General features: G+C 40.2%; 1 protein-coding gene across 13 annotated transcripts in view; it reads left to right on the top strand.

Annotated features, from left to right (window-relative positions):
• dlg3 (discs, large homolog 3 (Drosophila)) overlaps window positions 1–26,618 on the top strand; it is a 216,508-nt gene that overhangs the window by 149,757 nt on the left and 40,133 nt on the right. For all 13 annotated transcript variants that reach the window (XM_061900276.1, XM_061900282.1, XM_061900283.1 and 10 more), the window contains 3 exons: window positions 5,129–5,243; window positions 22,551–22,727; window positions 22,795–22,870. In XM_061900276.1, the coding sequence (XP_061756260.1) occupies window positions 5,129–5,243; window positions 22,551–22,727; window positions 22,795–22,870 (368 nt within the window). The remainder of the gene's footprint in view (window positions 1–5,128; window positions 5,244–22,550; window positions 22,728–22,794; window positions 22,871–26,618) is intronic.

The raw sequence follows: 26,618 nt of genomic DNA, 5'->3' as shown, positions 1-26,618 counted from the left end.
CATTTATGTCATTTCCAAAACAGAAAGTGCAAGATTGTCAGGCATTTTAAAAACAAGCTATGAGTGCACTTTTGTGCATGATGTCACTAAGATGACATATCAAAACAACACTAAATTAAAGTGCACTTTTTGTACAGAAAGCCACTACAATAGTTTACAACAAATAAAGTGTACTTTTGTGCATGATGTCACGTAATATATTTCAATAACTGTCAAATAAAAATGAGCTGCGTAACAGGAAATGAAATAGTGTATGTCCTTTTCCACCACCTGTCACATCACACTGTGACTTATTTTGAATTTTTTGCCGTTTTCCTGAGTAGTGTTTTACTTCTGGTCTTGCGCACCTATTTTGGTGGCTTTTTTTTTGGGTATTTACCTTTAGCAGTTTCATGTCTTCCTTTGAGTGATATTTCTTGCATCTACTTTGTTTTTATCCTTCTTCGTGGGGACGTTGTCATGTTCGGATGTACATTGTGGAATTGTGAAAGCCATCTTTGCTCCACAGTAAGTCTTTGCTGTCGTCCAGCATTTTGTTTTTTGTTTCCTTTGTAGCCAGTTCAGTTTTAGTTTCGTTCTGCATAGCCTTCCCTAAGCTTCAATGCCTTTTCTTAGGGGCACTTACCTTCTGTTTATTTTTTGTTTAAGCATTAGACACCTTTTTACCTGCACGCTGCCTCCCGCTGTTTCCGACATCTACAAAGCAATTAGCTACCTGCTGCCACCTACTGATATTGAAGAGTATTACACGGTTACAGCACCGACACTCCACAACAACACATCATTTGCAGACTTTAATTACTGGTTTGCAAAAAAAAAACACCAGACTGTATCTCCAATGTTTTTCCAACCACTGTGCCGCGACACACTAATTTGGTTGGAAAAACATTGATGTAGACCAGGGGTGTCCAAAGTGCGACCCGGGGGTCATTTGCGGACCGCAGCTAATCGTTTACCGGCCCGCCACACATTCTGCAAAAATTGCAAAATTGATAGTATTGGAAAAATTTAAAAAACATTTAAAAAAAACTGGAATGAGGTGAAATCTATTGAGAAAAAGTGGCAATGTTGACGCAAAGCTGCCATGCAGGCAGTTTTTTTTCCCTTTTGTCTTTTCTTTTTTTCCCCATTGCTCAAAAAAAGACAAAAAAATCAGTTATGATGAATTATTACTTAAAAATTATCACTTTAAAATATTTTATGTGGAACAAATATTGCATATGTTGTGTGGTTGCCATATAAAAACATCGTTTTGACGAAAGAGCATAAAACAAACAAAATAATAGTTGAAACTTAAAATCGTCAGATATATCGGAAGTTGATCTTGAAATTTAAGTGTAAACTAATAAAAATGCATCACTTCATGAGTGGGGAACCTTTCGGATCTCAAATATATTTAGTACGATTTTATTTAACTTTTCACTGTGATTACTCAAAAATATTGAATAATTAAAATCAATGGTGTCCTGCATTATTGATCTTTGAGGGCTTCAATTGCTAAATAAAGGAACTCATGAAGGAATCAATAAAGTACTATCTATCTATCTATATATCTATCTAAATACTGCATATTTCAGTTTTACTATAAAAACAAAGTTGTTTTTGACAGAAAAGGCATAACACCTTATTTGTTTTACTTTATTATATCAACCTCAAGTTGATATAGAGATTTACTGTAAGCATTAAATAAAAAATAATAATTTGACTTATTTTTAACATTTTAGTGACTGAGACCCTCTATGCTCTCCAGGAGCCCTCAGGATTAAAAAAAAAAATCCATATCTTTTGTTATGGTTTGAAAATGAAAAATATCAAAATGGCCCCCGCATGCTTAAATTTTTCCGTGTGCGGCCCTCTGTGGAAAAAGTTTGGACACCCCTGATTTAGACCAAAAGGAAGTCTTTTACATTTAGAAAAAAATCATATGACCCCCCTTTAATGCGCTTTATTATCCGGTGCACCTTTTGTATATAAAAAAAAAGAGACCTGAATAGACCCACTCATCGGCAGTGTTCCTTATAATCCGGTGCCCCCTATGGTCCAGAAAATATGGTAAATAAAGTAATGCAGACATTTCTAAAATGTGGCTGACCGTAGCGAGGCACCTCACAGAGTGATCGGACCAGCTCCTTTATTATCGAGCACTTATGGTCCAGTTTTGCACACATTTCCCCAAATGTTAAATGTGGTGGAAGTTTCTTATTACAAATGCACTGTTTTTAAAGTTGCAAGTAGGATGTTTATTTAATGAAACCAAAATAAATAAAAATGCATCACTAATCGATTTTGAATCAAATCGTAGCTCCGGATTGGAATGAAATCGTGGTTTGGCCATAGATTCCCACCTCCAGTTGCAAGTTGGAGGTTCTAGTATTCTCCTAAAGACTGACTCAATAGTTAGCACATTCCTCTGTGTGACAGACACAGCTTTGTTTTTCCAGCCACATCTGAGGCTCTTGTTTGCATTCTGGGGTGGTGGAGCTTGTTCCAGCAGCGCATGGCACGGTGGGCTAATGAGAACATTCTAAATGAGACGGCTCAGGTGCAGACATTCGTCACAGCCCTGTTCCCTAGATTTAAACTCCCATGACAGATGATCACGCCTTCAAAGTCGTCGGTGGCCTTCTCACCTCTTTTCCACCGTAAATAGCCCATGTTAAACCTAATGAATTTGTATAATTAATTACTTGACATGGGACGTCGATGCATGCTTAGTCAGATCTGTGTAAGGGTTCAGTCAACCTTTCTATTATTATGGGCCTGCTGAAATGCTAGCAGCCCATATTATTATTGCTCATACTTCAACTTTTATTATTATAGTTCCGCAGGTTACTCTTTCGCTTATTGTGACGAACCGGCCAACAAACCCCCACATATGTTATACTGTCAAAGGTCTCGTAAGCACCAATTGGGGTACTTTAAATGGGGAACAATTCGAATTATCAAGGGAATGCTATTCCAGAATAAATAAAACATTGGGCAATTTAATTGGTACATATTATTTTAATGGATGATTGCTTTGACACAAACGCCAAAAAGACAAGATTACCTCCTTGTAGCTCACCCGTACATTCACATAGCTCGGTGCTTAACGTCTCATTCTGTTCACACTCTTGTGTACTTTGACCCCGGCTAAAAAGTTTTGACGTCCCATGTTTGGATTTGGCTGGATGGTCATCTACTTGACGAACCGGCCAACGAACCCCCACATATTTTATACCGTCAAAGGTCTCGTACGCGCCAATGGGGGTACTTTAAATGAGGAACATTTCGAATTATCAAGACAACTCTATTCACGAATAAATAAAAAAATGGGCCAAGTTAATTGGTACATACTATTTTAATGGACGATTGCTCTGAGACAAACGCCAAAAAGACAAGATTACCTCCTTGTAGCTCATCCGTACTTTCACATAGCTCGGTGCTTAACGTCTCATTTTGTTCACACACTTGTCTACTTTAACCGTGGCTAAAAAGTTTTGACGTCCAATGTTTGGTTTTGGCTGGACGGTCGTGACAAACCGGCCAACGAACCCCCACATATGTTATACCGTCAAAGGTCTCAACACTAAAATTGGCCCTAGTGTGTGAATGTGAGTGTGAATGTTGTTTGTCTATCTGTGTTGGCCCTGCAATGAGGTGGCGACTTGTCCAGGGTGTACCCCGCCTTCCGCCCGATTGTAGCTGAGATAGGCGCCAGCGCCCCCCGCGACTCCAAAAGGGAATAAGCGGTAGAAATGGATGGAAGGGATGGATGCCCCGCTGGATGCATTAAACAATGTAACAAGGTTTTTCAAAATAAATCAACTCAAGTTATGAAAAAAAAAATGCCAACATGGCACTGCCATATTCATTATTGAAGTCACAAAGTGCATTTTTTTTTTTTAACATGCCTCAAAACAGCAGCTTGGAATCTGGAACATGCTCTTCCTGAGAGAGCATGAGTAGGTTGAGGTGGGCAGGGTTTTGGGGGGGTGATATATTGTAGCTTCCCGGAAGAGTTAGTGCGGCAAGGGTTTCTGGGTATTTGTTCTGTTGTGTTACGGTGCGGATGTTCTCCCGAAATGTGTTTGTCATTCTTGTTTGGTGTGGGTTCTCAGTGTGGCGCATATTTGTTACAGTGTTAAAGTTGTTTATACGGCCACCCTCAGTGTTACCTGTATGGCTGTTGACAAAGTATGCCTTGCATTCACTTGTGTGTCTTTGTGAAAAGCCGTAGATATTATGTGATTGGGCTGGCACGCCCCCAATATTGTTGTCTGGGTGGAAATCGGGAGAATGGTTGACCCGGGAGATTTTCGGGAGGGGCACTGAAATGCGGGAGTCTCTCGGGAAAATGGGGATGGTTGGCGGCAAGTATGACTAGATGGCGCAACTGCTCCGTACTTCTCCCTACGTCCGTGTACCACTCCGTACAGCGGCATTTTAAAAACTCATGAATTTTACTTTTTGAAAACGATAATTTCCCATATTACATTCTAAAGCAGACTTGGGCATATCAAGGCTGCCATTATGGTGTGCAGTCATGTTATCTAATGACCGGAAGTCTTCAACTATACAAAGTATTTCAATGGTTGGGATCTGCACTTTTAAATTATATACTAATTACTATGGTAATGTCAGTCACAGCAGCTCAGACCAGGCAACAAGCCGTGTGTGTGGTGAGCGTTTCCACACAGCGTTTCCAGAGCGGCCTTAATTGTGGGTGTCAGGGTCAGACGCGGAAGTAGATTTTTGCAACAAAGTTCTACAAAAAAAGTGACATCAGATTGTAGGTGGGATTTTTTTTTTTACCCTTCACATTAATATTTCGGCGTGTTTGTTGCATTTTTGTTGTTTCGTTTGACTGTAAATAATGTGGATGGAGAGGGGATGTGACATTCATATGTTTATATAATATCAAACATCTCTAATATTTTGCATTGCAATCATTGATAAAGAAGACTCTTTTTCTGCACCGCTGGGTTTTTTTTTTTCTTTTCCAAAAGGTATTGCAATTTAGCAAATTTTGACTTGGAATAATGTGATTACCAACCCCGGGAAAATGTTTGAGTACCTTTTTTTATTATTATTATTTTTTTTTTGGAAGAGTTTTTAAACAACGTGTGTGTGTTATGTTTTGTTCCAGAGTACAGTCGCTTTGAGTCCAAGATCCACGACCTGAGGGAGCAGATGATGAACAGCAGCATGAGCTCGGGGTCCGGCTCCCTGCGCACCAGTGAGAAACGCTCTCTCTATGTCAGGTAACGTACCTGCACTCACAACCTCCGTCCGTGTGTGTGTGACGTCAATATACTGCACAAAAAAAAACCCTCCTGTGTAAATGGTGGTGGGATAAAGCCCAGCTGTCAAAAGCAGACACACTGTTGCCTGGAGAAGACTAAATGCTGAAAAGTGAGTTCACGCCAGGCTACTCATACAATAAACTACTAGTGCAAACACAGAATTGTGACTGGTCACTGGTGCCGAGCAAATATTTTCCATTCATGCTGATACAGTGGCAGTGAAAGGGTCTCGAGTGTGCACGCTTTTACATTCTTGACTACAACTGTGGCTGGAAGTCACACTGCACCACAATCCCACCCACCGCCATTTAAGAATAGCGGCGGCTGAGCAGTTTCACTTTATGAGAACACCTCTCCAGTGAGGACATTCCACAAGAGTGTGCTGGAAGGCCAGTCCAAGCTTGTCAGGCACTTCCACACTGCATGCACGAGGACTTGAGGCCCCACACCAATCAAGGCAGCAGCTTTTTCAAAAGGACGTATGTCCATGTACAAAACCCAAAACCAGTGAAGTCGGCACGTTGTGTAATTCGTAAATAAAATCAGAATACAAAGATTTGCCTAGAACAGGGGTGTCCAAACTTTTTGCACTGAGGGCCGTACACAAAAAATTAAAGCATGTGGGGGCCATTTTTATATTTTTATTTTCAAATGATAACAAAATATATGGAATTTTTATTTATTTTACCTTTAGGGGTCCCGTGGACCATAAAGGGTCTCAGTCATTAAAATGTTAAAAAATAAGTCATATTATTTTTTTATTATTATTTAACGCTTACAGTAAATCTCTATATCAACTTCTAGTTGATATAAAGTAATAAAAAAATAAGGTTTTATGGCTTTTCTGTCAAAAACAGCTTAGTTTTTTTTATAGTAAAACTGAAATATGCAGTATTTAGTAATTAGAGCCTAAAAGATCAATAATGAAGGACACAATTGATTTTAATTATTTAATATTTTTGGGTAATCACAGTGAAAGGCTAAATAAAAAAACAATAATTATATTTGGGATCCAAAAGGTGCCCCACTTATAAAGTGGTACATTTTTATTAGGTTTTTCTTTTACTCTCAACACTTAAGTTACGAGATCAACTTCAGATATTTCGGTCGATTTTACGTTTGAACTATTTTTTTGTTTGTTTTATGCGCTTTTGTCAAAGAAAACTTTGATGTTTTTATGTGGCAACTACACAGTATATGCAATATATAATTAAAGTGAAATATTTGAAAACTTGGAGCCTTGAAAATATTTCATTATAATATGGATTTTTTGTCCTTATTTTTTTTTTAGCAATGGCAAAAAAAGAAAAATATAGAAAGACAAAAGAAAAAACAGCTTGCATGGCAGCTTTGTGTCAACATTGCAACTTTTTTTCCTTAGATTTCACCTCATTACACTTTTTTTATTGTTCTTTTTTAATTTTGAAATGGCATTTCCAGAATGTGTGGCGTGCCGGTAAACAATTAGCTGCGGACCGCACTTTGGACACCCATGGCCTAGAACAATCCGGGTGGTTTTTTCCTCTTTGTTCCGGAAGACATGACGTCCACAGTTTCCAAAACAATTTGAAATATGGACTCGCCAGACCACAGAATACTTTTCCACATTGCATCAGTCCTCACTATCTCTAAGGGAGATGCCAGCCACCCTTCTGAGAAAACTCATTTCGGCCGCTTGTATCCGCGATCTTACTCTTTTGGTCATGACCCACATTTCATGACCATAGGGGAGAGTAGGAATGCAGATAGCTCGGTAGACCGAGAGCTTTGCCTTCTGGCTCAGCTCTAGTTTCGTCACAACAGTGCAGCAGAGAGACTGCAATACTGCTCCGATTCTCTGGCTGATTTCCTTCTCCAGCTTTCCCTCATCCATGAACAAGATCCCGAGATACTTAAACTCCTCCACCTGGGACAGAGTCTCGTTCTCTACCTGGACTGTACAAACCGTCGGTTTCCTGCTGCGAACCATGGCCCCAGATTTGGAGATGCTGATCCTCATTTCAGCCGCTGAACACTTGGCTGCGAACCGATCCAGTGAGAGCTGAAGGTCACGAACCGAAGGTGCCTTCAGGACCACATCATCTGCAAAAAGCAGTGATACAACCTTTAGCCCCCCGAGATGTATACCCTCTCCGCCATGGTCACGACTCAGCCTAGAAATCTGTCCATGAAAGTCACAAACAGAATAGGTAGAATAGAGTTTTATTGTCATTATAGCAGTGAACAGGTTCAAAGAACAACGAAATTGGAGCAGATCCCCTAAGGTGCATATACAATATGGTAATATAAATAGTAAAAAAGATAGAAATGACATATGTATCTATTTATATGTATATATATCCACACAGATGCATATATGCATACATATGAATACATATACACACATACATATAACATTATTGCACATTATAGTCCGGAAATAAAATACAAACATTTAAAACATGACACATGGACATGATTGACACATTGTGCTCACTCAGTGCCTGTTTAATGCTACTATGGCTCTTGGGTAAAAGCTGTTTTTTAGTATATTTGTGCTCGCTTTTAGCACCCTATAGCGTCTGCCCGAGGGTAGCGGTTCTAGGTGGCAGTGCCCGGGGTGGAATGGGTCTTTCAGGATGCTCTGTGTTTTCCTGAGACAGCAGGAGCTGTACAGGTCAGCTAGGGAGGGGAGGGGGCATCCGATGATCTTCTGGGCGGACTTTATGACCCTCTGGAGCGCCGTTTTCTCTGCGGCCTTGCAGATGCTGAACCACACGCAGATGCAGTATGTCAGGATGCTCTCAATGGAGCACCGGTAGGACACCAGCAGTTCCTGAGAGAGGTAGTTGTTTCTGAGTATGCTCAGGAAGTGCAGTCTCTGGTGTGCCTTCTTGATGGTAGCCGTGGTGTTGGTGCTCCAGGATAGGTTGTCGGCCAGGTGGACTCCCAGGAAGCGGAAGTCGGAGACTCTCTCCACACAGTCACCGCTGATGATCAGGGGCAGGATGTCCGTTTTATTCCTCCTGAAGTCTATGACAAGCTCCTTGGTCTTGAAGGTGTTTAGGGCCAGGTTGTTGACTGTGCACCAATAGGTGACAGAGCGCAGAGCTAGCGGAGACCAACCCCCACTGGAAACAGATCCGACTTACATCCAAGCACCCGGACACGACTCTCGCTTTGGTTGTACAGAGATTGGATGGCCCTCAGCAGGATTCCCCTCACTCCGTACTCCCTCAGCACCTCCCACAAGATCTCCCGGGGGACACGGTCAAACACCTTCTCCAAATCCACAAAGCACATGTAGACTGGATAGGCATACTCCCAGGCCTTCTCCAGGATTCCCGCAAGAGTAAAGAGCTTGTCAGTTGTTCCACGACAAGGACGGAATCCACATTGCTCTTCTTGAATCTGAGGTTCGACTATCGGCCTGACCCTCTCCAGCACCTTTTGCGTAAACTTTCCCAGGGAGGCTGAGTAGTGTGATACCCCTGTAATTAGCACGCACCCTCTGGTCCCCCTTTTTGAATTGGGGAACCACCACCCCAGTCTGCCACTCCCTCGGCAATGTCCCAGACTTCCACACGGTGTTGAAAAGGCGTATCAACCCAGACAGCCCCTCATTTGTTATGGATATTATCAAATAAATTTCCCCCAAAAATGCGACTTATAATCACGTGCCACTTATGTTTTTCTGCCTTCTTTATTATGCATTTTCGGCCGGTATGACTTATAATACGAAAAATACGGTAAGTCCATGTACAAAACCCCAAACCAGTGAAGTTGGCACGTTGTGTAATTCATATACTGTATAAAACCAGAATACAATGATTTGCCTATAACAATCCGGACGGTTCTTTTCCTCTTTGTTCCGGAGGACACGCCATCCACAGTTTCCAAAAACAATCGGAAATGTGGACTCGCCAGACCATAGAACACTTTTCCACTTTGCAACAGTCCATCTTAGATGAGCTCGGGCCCAGCGAAGCCGGCTGCATTTCTGGGTGTTGTTGATAAATGGCTTTCACTTTGTATAGTAGAGTTTTAACTTGCACTTATAGATGTAGCGACCAACTGTAGATTTTAGACTTCCTTTTTATTGTCATTCAAATTTGAATTTTACAGTACAGATAAGAACAGAATTTTGTTCCATGAGCAGGATAAAAAAAGCAATAAGGTGCAGATATAATTACCGTATTTTTCAGATTATAAATCGCGTTTTTTTTCATAGTTAGGCCGGGGGTGCGATTTATAATCTGGAGCGGATTTATGTGTGAAATTATCAACACATCACCGTAAAATATCAAATAATATTAATCTCATCCATGTTAGAGACTAGGTGTATATCAGCAATTGTCTTTCAAATGTCTATTCTTTGTGATTGATTTTATCAAATAAAAATCACCCAAAAATGCGATTAATACTCTAGTGCGACTTATGTTTTTTTCCCCTTCTTTATTATGCATTTTCGGCCGGTGCGGCTTATACTCCGGAGCGACTTAAAATACGGTAAATAGATTACTGTACAGATAAGTATATTTCACTTTTGCATATGCATCCACGTTTATGGATTTATGTTATATTGTCTATGTTAATAATAATCAATTTTTGGGGAGAATTGAGGGGATTATTTTATTGAGACTTTTATTAGTAGATAGTACAGTACATATTCTGTACAATTGACCACTAAATGATAGCACCCCAATAAGTTTTTCAACTTGTTTAAGTCGGGGTCCACGTAAATCAATTCATGGTACAAATATATACTATCAGCATAATACAGTCATCACACGAGTTAATCATCGGAGTATATACATTGAATATTTACATTTACAATCCGGGGGGCGAGATGTGGAGGGGAGGTTAGGTTGGATTGATATCAGCATACTTCAGTCATCAACAATTACATCATCTGAGAAATGGACATTGAAACAGTGTAGGTCTCACTTTGTGGGATAACTACAGCAAGCGGTGGCCAGAAAGCATAAGAACAAGTATATACATTTGATTATTTACAATCCGGGGAGGTGGGATGTGGTGGGGGGAGGCGGTTAGGCAAGGGTTGTAGCTGGCTAGAGGCGTTCTTTTAGTGCGGTTTTGAAGGAGGCTAGAGATGCACTTTCTTTTACACCTGTTGGGAGTGCATTCCATATTAATGTGGCGTAGAAGGAGAATGAGTTAAGACCTTTGTTAGATCGGAATCTGGGTTTAACGTGGTTTGTGGAGCTCCCCCTGGTGTTGTGGTTATGGCAGTCATTTATGTTCTGGAAGTAGTTTGACATTGGGATTATAAATCGCTCCTGACTATACGTCGCATCGGCCGAAAATGCATAATAAAGAAGGGAAAAAACATATATACGTCGCACTGGAGTATAAGTCGCATTTTTGGGAGAAATTTATATGATCAAATCCAACACCAAGAATAGACATTTGAAAGGCAATTTAAAATAAATGAAGAATAGTGAACAACAGGCTGAATAAGTGTACGTTATATGAGGCATAAATAACCAACGGAGAAGGTGCCTGGTATGTTAACGTAACATATTATGGTAAGAGTTATTCAAATAACTATAACATATAGAACATGTTATACGTTTACCAAACAATCTGTCACTCCTAATCGATAAATCCCATGAAATCTTCCTCGATGTCGTTTCTAAGCAACTCTGCCAACTCCAAAGGTATGCGTCGCTTCCTCTTGTCGTTTTCTGCTGCATATTTCACTACGTCCAGCTTGTAATCTGCAGTACATGATTTCTCTTTCGGTGCCATTTTTGTTCAGCCCTTCTCAGTTTTTATAAGTTACCGCCAACGATGAAATGATCCATTTTAATAGCTACGGCAGTAGCATATAGCAGTTAGCATTCCATGACCTACAATGCACTTCTGCCATGACCCTCCTCCACCGAATTCTTATTGGCTGATGTGTGTGTGACAATTGCTGACATTTTCTTCATCTCTTCGGCGAATAAGATAAATAATATTATTTTATATTTTACGGTAATGTTAATTCCACACATAAATCGCTCCGGAGTATATGTCGCACCAAGTCAATCAACTATGAAAAAAAACTGTGATTTAAAGTCCGAAAAATACGGTACTTCAGTATCAGGGAGGTGTAGCAAATTTTGTAGACAAGGCTCAGTGCAAGTTGTTTTACTCTGTCCTCCACTCTGAGCCAGCCCACTTTGGAGAAGTGAGTAGGAGTGAGGTGTGTTCTGGGGTGGAGGGCTCTAGAAGTAACCTGACTAGCTTAATCTGGGATGTTAGGAGTCTAGATTTGAGAGTTGTGTAGGTGCTGGGGTTCCATGAGGTACAAGGATAAGGAATTGGTCGATAAAAGGGTTCGATAATGGCATCGACATCAATTATTTCTTAACCAACATCATCCCTTGTTCCAAGCTCAAATACAAAAGTTGCAGTTCTAAGCTCTCACTAGCACTGTAGACGGACAGTGGCACTTGTTCTACGGGGGAGGCTCATGAAAGCCGTGAGTCACACTGGTGGTGAGCAAGGTTAAAGCCTTGTGTGATGCAACTCTGCTCCGGCCAAGTTATTGGATGCAGTTCACTAAAGCAAGAGTCAATCAATACTTGACTAGCTGGATATTTTTCGTCCAGTCGCACTCATACTGTATATACAGACCCGTATGAGCCTGCTCCTGTGCGAGTGACTAAGACCGCAGCAATGCTGCAAAAGCTGTCTAGTTATCCAGCTGATGCATGTCCTCCAAGCCCAGCTTCAGGAATGCGGAGGCGTTAAGCCTGCAAGGTGAGCTTTAAAATGGGCGAAACAAAACAAAAGTGCACGAGCACTGCGGTGCGGTGTGGAACACGGGCTGAGACGGTGAGCCGCATAATCACTCATCAGCCCTATGTGGACGCTTTATTTACAGAACAGCGGCAGGCTTGGCGAAACCCAGATGGTTTGGTTTTTCATCAAATCTATATAGAGCAACAAAAAACCTGACGTCCTAGGGATAGCCTTGTCGGTCACTTTGAGTTGAAACCTGTAAAGCAGGTATGCTTACTGCCGAGTTGACAATGGCGACACGTTTAGACTGACAACAAAGATTGTGTATTTTAGTGGAACGCTGGTGTCACAAAGCCGAAGGACGTGCTAATACAAAGAGTGCAATGACATTGTTTAGTATGCATGCTTTCTCAACAGGTTCTGACACTTTTTTTCCCGCCCGGTGTAGTCGGAAACTTGACAGTCGTCGTGGTTTGGGTGGAATTCAATTTTTGTGTGTGTGGCAATAGTGTGTGTGTTTTTTTTAACTGTTTATTGCGGTTGGCCATTCGTTACTGCAGATTCACGCTCTGTTGCCACAGGCTACATTTTGCCTTGCCATCATATTTACTGATTACGCAAGTACAAAAAGTTGAAGTTAGAAACAGCACTGCCCCTGTTTTAGTCTTTTAGTAGTAGTCTCAAAAAAATTGGACAAAGTTTTTTGTTATATAGAATTAGCATCAATGTTAGTGTTGTCGCCCGGAAAAGGGTGGAGTGCCATCTCTGGGTTGGGGAGGAGATCTTGCCCAAAGTGGAGGAGTTTAAGTACCTTGAAGTCTTGTTCACGAGTGAGGGAAGAGTGGATTGTGAGATCAACAGGTGGATCGGTGTGGCGTCTTCAGTAATGCGGACGCTGAGTCGATCCGTTGTGGTGAAGAAGGAGCTGAGCCGGAAGGCTCAGCTCTCAATTCATCGATTGATCTATGTTCTCACCCTCACTTATTGTCATGAGCTTTGGGTTATGACCGAAAGAACAACCTCACGGGTACAAGCGGCCCAAATGAGTTTCCTCCGCCGGGTGGCGGGGCTCTCCCTTAGGGTGACAAGCTCTGCCAGCCAGGGGGAGCTCAAAGTAAAGCCGCTGCTCCTCCATATCAACAGGAACTAGATGAAGTGGTTCGGGCACCTGGTCAGGATGCTACCCGAGCACTTCCCGGGGGAGGTGTTTAGGGCACGTCCGACCGGTACGAGGCCACGGGGAAGACCCAGAACACGTTGGGAAGACTATGTCTCCCGGCTGGCCTGGGAACGCCTCGGGATCCCCCGGAAGGAGCTGGACGAAGTGGCTGGGGAGAGGGAAGTCTGGGCTTCCCTGCTTAGGCTGCTGACCCTGCAACCCGACCCAGAATAAGCGGAAGAAGACTTATAAATGGATGGTTTGTGTTGTCCACAGTAAAACACTTTGTTTATAGTTATGGGGCTCTGAATGATGTCATAGTGTAATTTTGTATTATGACACAAGTGCACAAAGATGTTAAGAATGTACTTGAAGGCCAGCCTTGTGGCAGTCCAAATGTATCCGTGGCAGGTCACCACTAATACGTGAACGTATGGGAAACAGGTTGGCTATGCCAAGATTTATTTTATAAGCCAATGTGTTGGGGTACTGCAGCTGTTGTTACAAAATAAGGTCATGCTATTTTTGTGTGCATTGTTCAAGTAAATACATTTATCGAAAACTGCAACAGTTGATTTCCTGGTACAAATATTAGTCTCACCTCCTGTTTTTATGCTGTGAAGTTCATATTTTGTCTCATTATTTAGCTGTAGGTGTCCCTGTTGTTCAGCAATATTTGCGAGCAATATCAAGATATCAGTATATGCTGGTAAGCCTACGAGACATATATTCATCTTCTTTATTAATACTATTAAGGATATTTTCTTGATGCTAATAAATTGCACCGAAGATGTGATCATGTACTCTGTAATACGGTCTTCCGTGTTGAATAAAGCGCTTGGCAACAACTAAGTTTTAGTTTCTATTATGAAAATCGAAAAAGAAAATACGGAGTACAAGACACGCACCTGGGGATAGGTTGATTGGCAACACTTAATTGGCCCTAGTGTGTGAATGTGAGTGTGAATGTTGTCTGTCTATCTGTATTGGCCCTGGGATGAGGTGACGACTTGTCCAGGGTTTACCCCGCCTTCTGCCCGATTGTAGCTGAGATACGCACCAGCGCCTCCCACAACCCCAAAGGGAATAAGCGGTAGAAAATGGATGGATGGATGGACCAAATATCACAATATGCGAGTTTATTTGCACAAGCAGGTTGTTGTAGTTATGTTTAGGCATAGCAACCACAAAAGAACACCAACTAATGTGATCTCTTGTTTTTGTTTTTACATTTAGCTCTATCAAACACTACTAATATAGTAGAGAATAAACTGAATCGCATCACAGAGTATTTCAAACAAATCAAATCTGCAAACATTTTACAAAGTGATCACTGCAGACACAGGAGGTCCGATTGTATTCCACAAGATGATGAAAGTGATTATCTTTAAGAACAATTTCTTCGACATACTTTTGTTTGTTCCCTGACTTTATAATCTTTATGAACCGCTTCCTTCGGGACTCTATTATGCTCTTTCCAATCCCTCTACCTGAATGATTGAAACATGCATAACAGAACATCAATACAGCATTATCTGCTCAAACTCTACACTCACTTGTTTTCAAGCTACGCTCAAGATGCTTGACCATCGTGTGATTTGCGCCACTATCAATAAAAACGCATATGTGTTATGCAACCCAGTTATACAGCAATATGTTTAGAAGTAGGGCTGAAATCATTCATCAATTAATTTGATAAGGGATGCAAAGCACTTTTTTTTGTTTGGTTTGTTTAATTTATATTTTTGCCATTAAAAACCAAGTACTAACGAGGGGGAAACGGTGCAAAAGACCCAATCATTTTGTGAATCATTTCAAACTGAAAAAGACAATGTGGTGAAATGTTTCCAGTGTGTAACGGTGCTGGCATTTCACAATAGTACTACACGGATGAGGCAGCAAGTCACTAGAAAGCAACCTATGTGTACAGAGCTAGCAGGCAGACACAAAATGAAAACAAGTAAAAAGTCAAAGTCCAGAACATGCAACAGTGACTCTGTTGCATGACTTTGGCATTAGCTTTATTTCAATCAATCAATCAATCAATGTTTATTTATATAGCCCTAAATCATGAGTGTCTCAAAGGGCTGCACAAGCCACAACAACATATTCGGCTCAGATCCCACATCAGGGCAAGAAAAAACTCAACCCAATAGGAAAATAATGGACGTCGAGTGAATCTGGCATAATATTGTGAAAGTCCAGTCCATAGTGGATCTAACATAATAGTGTGAAAGTCTAGTGCATAGTGGATCCAACATAATAGCTAGAGTCAATCAATCAATCAATGATTATTTATAAAGCCCTAAATCACGAGTGTCTCAAAGGGCTGCACAAACCACAACAAAATCCTCAGTAGAGCCCACATAAGGGCAAGGAAAACTCACACCCAGTGGGATGTCTGACAATGATGACTATGAGAAACCTTGGAGAGGACCGCAGGGGAACCGAAAGCAATGGATGTCGCGCGGGTATAACATGATACTGTGAAAGTTCAATCCGTAGGGGATCCAACACAGCCGTGAGAGTCCAGTCCAAAGTGGATCCAACACAGTAGAGAGAGTCCCGTCCATAGTGGAGCCAGCAGGAAACCATCCCAAGCAGAGGCGGATCAGCAGCGCCGAGATGTCCCAGCCGATACACAGGCGAGCGGTCCATCCTGGGTCCCGACTCTGGACGAGCGGTCCATCCTCGGTCCCGACTCTGGACAGCCGGTACTTCATCCATGGCCACCGGACCAGACCCCCTCCACAAGGGAGAGTGGGACAGAGGAGAAAAATAAAAGAAACAGCAGATCAACTGGTCTAAAAAGGGGGTCTATTTAAAGGCTAGAGTATACAAATTAATTTTAAGGTGAGACTTAAATGCTTCTACTGAGGTAGCATCTCGAACTGTTACCGGGAGGGCATTCCGGAGTACTGGAGCCCGAACGGAAAACGCAGACTTTTTTGGGCTCTGGGAATCACTAATAAGCCGGAGTCCTTTGAACGCAGATTTCTTGCCGGGACATATGGTACAATACAATCAGCACGATACGATGGAGCTAGACTGTGTAGTATTTTATACGTAAGTAGTAAAACCTTAAAGTCACATCTTAAGTGCAAAGGAAGCCAGTGCAGGTATATATGTATATAAAGGTATATACAGTATAGGCGTAATATGATCAAACTTTCTCATTCTTGTCAAAAGTCGAGCAGCCGCATTTTGTACCAAATGTAATCTTTTAATGCTAGGCATAGGGAGACTCGAAAATAATATGTTACAGTAATGGAGACGAGGCGCAACGAACGCATGAATAATGATTTCCATGTCGCTAGTGGACAAAATGGAACTAATTTTAGCGATATTACAGAGATGAAAGAAGGCCGTTTTAGTAACACTCTTAATGTGTGACTCAACCGAGAGAGTTGGGTCCAAGATGATACCCACATTCTTTACCGAGTCGCCTTGTGTCATTGTTTGGTTGTAAAATGTTAAGGTGGTATTGTTAAATAGGTGTCTGTGTCTAGCAGGACCCAGAATCAGCATTTCTTTTTTCTTAGCGTTGAGTTGCAAACAGTTAGCAGACATCCATTGTTTAATTTCATTAACACATATTAAATGTTTTCTGTCTATTTTGAAATGGCATATATAAATGTGCTCTAATGCAGTGGTCTCCAACCTTTTTTGCCGGACAGGTTTTAATGTAGGCATTATTTTCAGTGCATGAAAACTACACATCACTATCACGCTGAATTATTGGGAGCCCTGGGCTTGTTTTGGATGGAAGTCAGCCTTTATTTACATGATATGTTCATTAATGTGCATTGTATCATGTCACAAAGTTATAACAAATGTCAACTTCCGATGAGGAGTTTTATTGCACATCTATAAACAAGCCTATTGGTGTGTTTAGTGGGACAGGCCAAAGTTAAGTCGGAGAAAATGCAGTCCTTTATGAATTATTTAATGTTTCTCTGCGGCCCGGTAGCAAATGCGTCACGGACCGGTTGGGGACCAGTGCCCTAATGCAGTGGTTCTCAACCTTTTTTCAGTGATGTACCCCCTGTGAACATTTTTTTAATTCAAGTACCCCCTAATCAGAGCAAAGCATTTTTGGTTGAACAAAATAGATAAAGAAGTAAAATACAGCACTATGTCATCAGTTTCTGATTTATTAAATTGTATAACAGTGCAAAATATTGCTCATTTGTAGTGGTCTTTCTTGAACTATTTTGGAAAAAAAAGATATAAAAATAACTAAAAACTTGTTGAAAAATAAACAAATGATTCAATTATAAATAAAGATTTCTACACATCAACTTAAAGTGCCCTCTTTGGGGATTGTAATAGAGATCCATCTGGATTCATCAACTTCATTCTAAACGTTTCTTCACAAAAAAAGAAATCTTTAACATCAATATTTATGGAACATGTCCACAAAAAAATCTAGCTGTCAACACTGAATGTTGCATTGTTGCATTACTATTCACAGTTTATGAACGTACATTCACATTTTGTTGAAGTGTTATTCAATAAATATATTTATAAAGGATTTTTGAATTGTTGCTATTTTTAGAATATTTAAAAAAAAATCTCACGTACCCATTGGCATACCTTCAAGTACCCCCAGGGGTACGTGTACCCCCATTTGAGAACCATTGCTCTAATGCATTATCATTCTTTATTAGCGAGCTTTTCTCTTTAGTGTGGTTCTTATTTCTTACATGTATTATACTTGCTTTTTAGTTGCTTATTTTTTATATAGTATGTTTATGCTGATGCTCTCCTGTTAAATGTAATTTCATGTCATCCATAAGGAAAAGGGACAGAGGTCGTCATACAAATCTTTATTTCAACTGTTTTCCCTAAAATACAATTGGGCTGTAAGTGTGTTTTGTTCGATTAATTAATTCATCGAACAAATTACTAAATTACTTAAATGATTGTTAGTTTCCTCCTTATTCAGAAGTCCTATAACACAGGTGGCAAAGTCCAGGCCCAGGGGCCACATCCTGCTCGCCCCATTGTTCTTTGTGGCCCGCGATTGCCTGGAATGAACTTTATTTCATCTTTGTTGATTAATGTATCTTAATTTTGACAGAAAACAAGCATGAAGGTAGGGCTGGGCGATATGGCCTTTTATTTTTTTAGGCCATGTCACTATACACCATATATATCTCCATATTTTGCCTTAGAATCATCATACTGTTGTAATTATATGCATCAAGTGTTCATTCAAGGCTATGTATCCACATTAAAACATTCTTCTTCATACTGCATTAATATGTGCTACTTTTAAACTTTCATGCAGAGAGGGAAATAACCACTAAGTCAATTTACAAAAATTGTATTTATGAAGCAGTTATTAAGCAATGGCACAAACATTCATGTCATTTCAAAACAGAAAGTGCAAGATTGTCAGTGACTTTTTAAAACAAGCTATGAGTGCACTTTTGTGCATGATGTCACTAAGATGACATATCAAAACAACACTAAATTAAAGTGCACCCTTTGTACGAAACACCACTATAATAGTTTAAAATAAATAAAGTGCACTTTTGTGCATGATGTCACACAAGATATTTCAATAAGTGTCACATAAAAATGAGCTGCATAATAGGAAATCAAATAGTGTATGTCGTTCACTATGTGGTAGGTTCCTGCGGACATTATCTCCTGTTGTTGACTATTTGTTTCATACGGTGTTGATGTGGAAATGGTTGCTTGGGCATTTTTGAACGGAGATGTTGACATGCGGAGTTGCAAGCACTCTTCATTCTCAAGCGGGTGACTTTTCAAATGACATTAGCAATAATGCTACTTTTTTTAGCAACGCTTTTGCCGCATACTTGACAAATTACAGTTGTTTTTTCAACATCTTCCCGCTTGAAGCCAAACCACCGCCAGACGATGGACCCCCTGCAGTTTTTCTTGGGAATTAATTTGTCTTTCTTCATTTGTTACCAGATTTGCACCTTCTTTTTCTCGTATTACCACTCGCACCTCACCGCTAGCACTTTACCCATGCCGTTACCTCTCTGCTCCGCGAGGGCGTATGACGTCGTGACAGTATGTGACGAATGTAAGGAGGTGCCCTTGTTTTATGTCTCTGTGAGAAGGAGAAACAAAAAGTGAGAAGAGCCTGTAGTGTAATGCCCGCAGCTAAAATCAAATGCGTGAGAACGCATCCTCCAATATCACCGTATAGTCATTTTCTATATCGCACAGAGAAAAACCCGCCATATAGGAAAGAGATTTACAGTATACGTCCACATTCCTGTGTGGAAGAGGAGAGGTGAATCATTTTGCAATGCAGTCTGCTGAAAATAAGGGAAAGCTCCGCTCTACATAGCAACTGACACTGTGGTCAAAGTTGGAATGGAGGCTAAAGTAGATAGTGCCCTCGCAATTCGTCAGGTAACCCAAATAGTGGCTTCTCAGTCGTGTCCCTACTGTATTTCTTGCCTTTGTGTCATACAAAGCCTTTTTCTTATGAATTCTACACTAGCTGATATTGTCACTTTGACTGTTAAATCCAAAACCGGTTTTCCAATAGTTTGTTTGTAAACAACAATAAAAGAAATTGGAAATTGTATTATATTATCATGAAGCAACTCGAGCTGGGCGGTATATGGAATATACTGGATGTATCGCGAGTTTGTCTCTGTTTGATACAGAAAATGACTATATGGTGAAATTGGAGTATACGTTCTCACGCAGTTGCTGTTAGCTGTGGGGATTACACTACAGGCTCTTCTCACTCTTTCTTGTCTCTCCTTCTCACAGAAACATAAAACAAGCACACATTCTTGCATACGTCACTTACTGACAAGTGTGCAACGTCCCACGCTCCGGCGGAGCAGACAGGTAGCGACATGGGTAATGTTAGCTGTGATGCTAGAGGTGCGGTGCAGGTGGTAATACGAGAGAAAGAAGGTGCCAGTCTGGTTACGGATAAAGAAAAAAGTAATTCCCAAGAAAAACAGCACGGAGTCCATCGTCTGGTGGTGGTTTGGCATCAAGCGGGAAGTTGTTGAACAATTATGCGGCAAAAGGGTTGCTACAAAAAGTAGCACCACTGCTAATGTAGCATCATTTGAAAACCCGCTAGAGAATGAAGAGTGCTTGAAACTCTGCATGTCAACATCTCCGTTCGGTGCCACACCAACAAAATGCCGAAGAGACTATTTCCACATCAACACTGTATGAAAAAAATAGTCAATAACAGAAGGAGATAACGTCCACTGGAACCTACCACATAGCGAAGGACATACACTGTTTGATATTCAGCTCATTTTTGTTTGACAGTTATTGAAATATCTTGTGACATCATGCACAAAAGTGCACTTTATTTTTTTTAAACTTTTGTAGAGGTATTTTGTACAAAATGTGCACTTTAGTGTTATTTTGACATGTCATCTTAGTGACATCATGCACAAAAGTGCACTCATAGCTTGTTTTAAAATGTCTCTGACAATCTTGCACTTTCTGTTTGGAAATGACATGAATGTTTATGCCATTGCTTAATAAATGTTTAATAAATACACTTTTGCTAAATTGACTTAGTTGGGATTTTCCTCTCTGCATGAAAGTTTGAAAGTAGCATATATTAATGCAGTATGAAGAAGAATGTTTGAATGTAGACACATAGAATCATCATACTGCTGTGATTATATCCATCAAGTGTTCATTCGAGGCTAAGGCAAAATATGGAGATTTATGTCGTGTATCGTGACATGGCCCAAAAATACCGAGACATTTTAGAAAAAGGCTGTTAAATAAGTACACTTTTGGTCAATTGACTTAGTTGTGAACAAGAATGTTTGAATGTAGACACATAGAATCGCCATACTGCTGTGATTATATGCATCAAGTGTTCATTCAAGGCTGAGGTAAAATATGGAGATATATATGGTGTATTGTGACATGGAGATATTAATAAAAGGCCATATCGGCCAACCCTAGAAGCAGCCCTCCAAGGGCTTTGGTATCTGCGATGTGGATCAACATGAAAATGAGTTTGACACCCTTATCCTAAAACAGGGGTCGGCAACCCGCGGCTCCGGAGCCGCATGCCGTTCTTGATCACTCTGATGTGGCTCAGCTGCATACTTGGAGACCCCTCGATTTTTCCAGGAGGTTTCCGGATTTCAGTGCCTCTCGGGAACCACCCGGTGCTTACATTCTCAGATTTTTACCCGGACAACAACGTTGAGGGCAAGCCATGATGACAATACCTTTAACGTCCTCTTAAACATGTCGTCGCGCCCGCTTTTACACCCTGCTGTCTGCGTGTCGACCTGTCACATGTAACATGCGGCCCCTCTCGATAAACGTAATTTACAGCAAGGCATACTTGCTCAACATTGAGGGTTGTGATATAAACAACTTTAACGCTCTTACTAATATGCGCCACACTGTGAACCCACAACAAACAAGAATGACAAACACATTTCGAGAGAACATCCGCACTGTAAGACAACATAAACACAACAGAACAAATACCCAGAATCCCATGCATCCCTAACTATTCCGCCTACATTATACACCCCCGCTACCACCAAACCCCACCCCTCAACCCCGCCCACCTAAAATTGACGCACGTAGGGGGCATGGGTTTGTTGGTAGCGGGGTGTGTATAATGTTGTTAGGGATACATGGGATTCTGGGTATTTGTTCTGTTGTGTTTATGTTGTTACATTGCGGATGTTCTCCCGAAATGTATTTGCCATGCTTGTTTGGGGTGGGTTCACAGTGTGGCGCATATTTGTAACCGTCTTGAAGTTGTTTATACTGCCACCCTCAGTGTGACTTGTATGGCTGTTGCACAAGTATGCCTTGCAGTCACTTACATGTGTCTGCAGAATCAGCATTCAACAAGCTACTGGTACAGGATGTAGAGGGCGCTTAAGGCACTGACATGAAGGCACGCCAATATTGTTGTTGTTGGGGTGAAAATCAGCAGACTTTCAAGAGACTAGTTGCTCTGATATTCGTAAGTCTCCCGGAAAAATTGAAAAAGTTGGCAAGTATGATGCTGTCATGCAGCATTTTTGGCAAGTGTGATGCTGTCAAGCGGCATTCATACAAAACTCGCGGGCCGCACTAACTTTCATAATAAGGTGAGCGCCGCGTGTCTGAGACCGCTGGTTTAAACATAGCACAAAGCAAAAAAAAACCTCTATGCAGTGTTATTTCATTTTAAATTTCAAAAGAGTTTTTTGGCTACTGTTGTTGTCTTTATTTTGTGAAACGGGTCAAAATGGCTCTTTGAGTGGCAAAGGTTGCCGACCCCTGTCCTAAAAGAAGCATAGAGGTGACGTGTGTATGTTGCACATCACAATACACGATGACAGCACACCTTGGTAAAGGTCAGCGTCTTGTCTTCACAGAGCGTTGTTTGACTACGACCGGACGAGGGACAGCTGCCTACCCAGCCAAGGGCTAAGCTTCTCTTATGGCGACATCCTCCATGTCATAAATGCGTCCGACGACGAGTGGTGGCAGGCGAGGCTTGTGACGCCTCATGGCGAGAGCGAGCAGATTGGGGTCATTCCAAGCAAGAAAAGGTAACATTTTCACCTTTTTTTTTTTTTTGCACCCTACAAAAATAAAATGTTCATGTGCACTTAACAGGGTGGAGAAAAAAGAACGGGCCAGGTTAAAAACGGTCAAGTTCCACGCCCGGACAGGCATGATTGAGTCAAATAGGGTAAGTAAGTGTTGGGAGGGCCTGCTGCTACCACCCAGGAGGTAGCCTTCTTCCTCCCACCTCAGCGTGGGAACGCCACCACACGCCCACTAAGGCCTACACAAAGAGTGATCATGTTACCATATGGATTACACACATGCAACCAACGGCTGGACTTACACTGCAAGGTTTAAGTCGTACAATTCTGACAAAATAGACAAGTCAGAGCTAAACTGTCAATTGTGTACTGTAGTATCCACCCTAAAAAAAAAACGGCCATGGCAAATTAAATACTGTGCTGCCCAAACACGGTAACTTTGCTGCAGCCTTAATGTTAGAAGTGTGATATAAACAGCAGGGATTTATTTTGTATGATGCAGTACGATGTGTGTGTGTGTGTGTGTGTGTAGTATGTATGGATATATATATATATATATATATATATATATATATATGTATGTGTATGTGTATGTGTATGTATATGTGTGTGTGTGTGTATATATATATGTGTGTATATATGTGTGTGTATATATATGTGTATATATATATATATGTGTGTATATATATATGTGTGTATATATATATACGTATATTCTGTATATATGTATATATATATATATATATATGTATATTCTGTATATATATGTATATATGCATGTGTGTATATATATATGTGTGTATGTGTAATATATGTGTATGTATATGTGTATATATTTATTTATATGTATATTCTGTATATATATGTATATATGCATGTATGTATATTATGTATATATGTGTATATATGTATGTATATATATATATAAATATATAATGTGTATACAGTACAGGGTCAAAAGTTTGGACACCTCATTCATTTAGTTTCCTTTATTTTCATGAGTGTATTTAAAAGAACACTGGTTTCATTTAATAAAATTCTACCCAGCAGGGGGGTAATGCATCCCATATTTATAGGCTATGGTATGACTCGGCCGAGGTTTGAACTCACGACTTACTGATCTCAGGGCGGACACTCCCATTGTTTACCTGTATCTTACCTTTTAGTAAGGAGCGCCGGATGTTGGCAGACCCGTCAGCGATCCTGTTCTGTCTCCCTGGAATGTTTGTCTGATCTCGATTGGGATTGTGCTGAAACTTTTAATTTCCCTTCAGGGATTAATTAAGTGATTCTGATATTTACATTGTAGATTGTCACTGAAGGCATCACAGCTATGAATGAACACGTGGGAGTTATGTCCTAAACAAAAAAAAAAAAGGTGAAATAACTGAAAACATTGTTTTTAAACATTGTAGATTGTCACTGAAGGCATCAAAACTATGAATGAACACATGTAGGAGTTATGTCATAAACAAACAAAAAAAGGTGAAATAACTGAAAACATTGTTTTTAAACATTGTAGATTGTCACTGAAGGCATCAAAACTATGAATGAACACATGTAGGAGTTATGTCCTAAACAAAAAAAAAAGGTGAAATAACTGAAAACATTGTTTTTAATTATAGTTTCTTCAAAATAGTGGTTATTTTGAAGAAACTGGAATATAAAACATGTTTTCAGTTATTTCAATTTGTCTTAAGTACATATCTACACATGCTTTCATGCATAGTTTAGATGCCTTCAGTGACAATCTAAAACCATGAAAATAAAGAAAACTCATTGAATGAGGTGTGTCCAAATTTTGGCGTGTACTGTACATGTATATATAAATTTTTTCATCATATTATAATTTTTAGAGTTTTGTTTAGATTGTTTTCCATGGTTGTGTTGACATTTCCTTTCTTTTCCTTTCCGCCTTGATTGTCAAAGGAAATTATAATCAGAGGAAGGTTTTGTTTTATATAATGTTTACATTTAATATATTATCCCCTGGTCCTTTTTGATTTTGACTGATACAAAAAAATATACATTGTGATACAGTTTTCAGCCGTATCGGCCAGACCGAGGTGTAGCTCACTGTGCCACACTTAGAAAGCCCTGGGTATGGATCAGGAAGTGATGAAAACTGTAGTAATGTACATGTTACCTGCTTTTAAACCAATGTTGATGGATGTTCTCGTTGATCCAGGTATTTGTATTGTCAGGTCATTCGATCCATCACAACTGGACTCATCTGACCAGGCTTCATAACTTAATGCTCGTTGACTTAGCTTGGTCAGATCTGGTCCAGATACTATCACCACAGCCCAGACTAGTTGTACTCTGTTAACAAGAAGAAGGCATGCTCAGGCAAGGGTGGATTTGCCTTCTTGACTGTACTTAAAAGTAGAATATATGTATAATATAGTTATTATTCACATGGGAATAATGCTGTATAATAGACTGTATGTATATTATTCACATGTGAATAATGCTGTACACTGGACTATAATATTCACATGTGAATAATGCTGTATAATAGACTGTATTTATGTTATTCACATGTGAATAATGTTGTACAGTATTTGTCTATTGTGAGCGAACTGTGTTGCTGAATTTCCCCCAGGGATCAATAAAGTACTTTCTATTCTATTTTATTGTGGAGATTAGGGGTGTAACGGTACACAAAAATTTCGGTTCGGTACGTACCTCGGTTTAGAGGTCACGGTTCAGTTCATTTTTGGTACAGTAAGAAAACAACAAAATGTACATTTTTGGGTTATTTATTTACCAAATTTGTAAACAATGGCTTTATCCTTTTAACATTGGGAACACTATAATAATTCTGCTTACATTAATCAAAATTAAACTGCCTCAAATTGTTGCTCAGATTAAATAAAATGACAAAACTTTTCTTCTACATATAAAAAGTGCAACAAACAGTTTCAAGTCAACTCATCATGCTTAATTTATCACAGCGTTTGGGAAGCCTGTAGTTGATTTTTATTATGTAAATGTTATATTTTTATCATGTAATAGCAGGGACCCTGCCATTCAAAGCTTTTCTGTCTGTAAATAACACACACACACACACCGCAAAATGAGCTAATGTTACGCTAAAAGCTAATTAGCCTCCACCTCAAGCCAGAACTGCGAGCGAGCTGCGCTGCAGATTAAGTTTCTAGAAGGTCAACGGGCTCATAGTGATGTTAATAGTAGTTGACTGGGAGGTGTTTATTACTGTATCATTTGGGGACAGTACGCTGCCTAATGCTCACCCGCTAAAACACCTTTCTGCTCGACGCTGAAGCATTTACTACATGCGCTCTGAATACGCACTGCTGATTGGCTGTTACTGCTATATATGTAACCAATCAGATGGTTGTGTGGGTGGGACAACGTTGGGTGCTGAGGCAGAAGAAGCTTAAGACTTTAGTTTAGAAACTCGTTCGGTGCACCCCATACCGAACCGAAACCTCCGTACCGAAACGGTTCAATACAAATACACGTACTGTTACACTCCTAGTGGAGATGTTAGAAAGAGAAAGACCAGGTCAACTATCTGACATGTATGAAGTATTGTTTACTTCCGTGTTATCGCTGCTGTGTTGATCAGTAAACAAAGCCCATGTTCTAGTAGTATTAGATGTACTAAATTAATTTGAGCAACTTAGACTTGCAGTGTAAAGCCAGCCAACTGTCACATTTCTGTCAACTTTAAAATGTCCAATATGTTTGCATATAATATACAGTACAGGCCAGAAGTTTGGACACACCTTCTCCTCATTCAATGCATTTTCTTTATTTTCATGACTATTTACATTGTCGATAGTCACATCAAAACTATGAATGAACACATGTGTAATTATGTACTTAGCAACAAAAAGGTGAAATAACTGAAAACAGGTTTTA

This window comes from Nerophis ophidion, linkage group LG05, assembly GCF_033978795.1.
Source record: "Nerophis ophidion isolate RoL-2023_Sa linkage group LG05, RoL_Noph_v1.0, whole genome shotgun sequence".
Classification (NCBI taxonomy): domain Eukaryota; kingdom Metazoa; phylum Chordata; class Actinopteri; order Syngnathiformes; family Syngnathidae; genus Nerophis; species Nerophis ophidion.
Note: the sequence above shows the minus strand (reverse complement) of the source record. Positions and strands in the feature narration are given on the sequence as shown.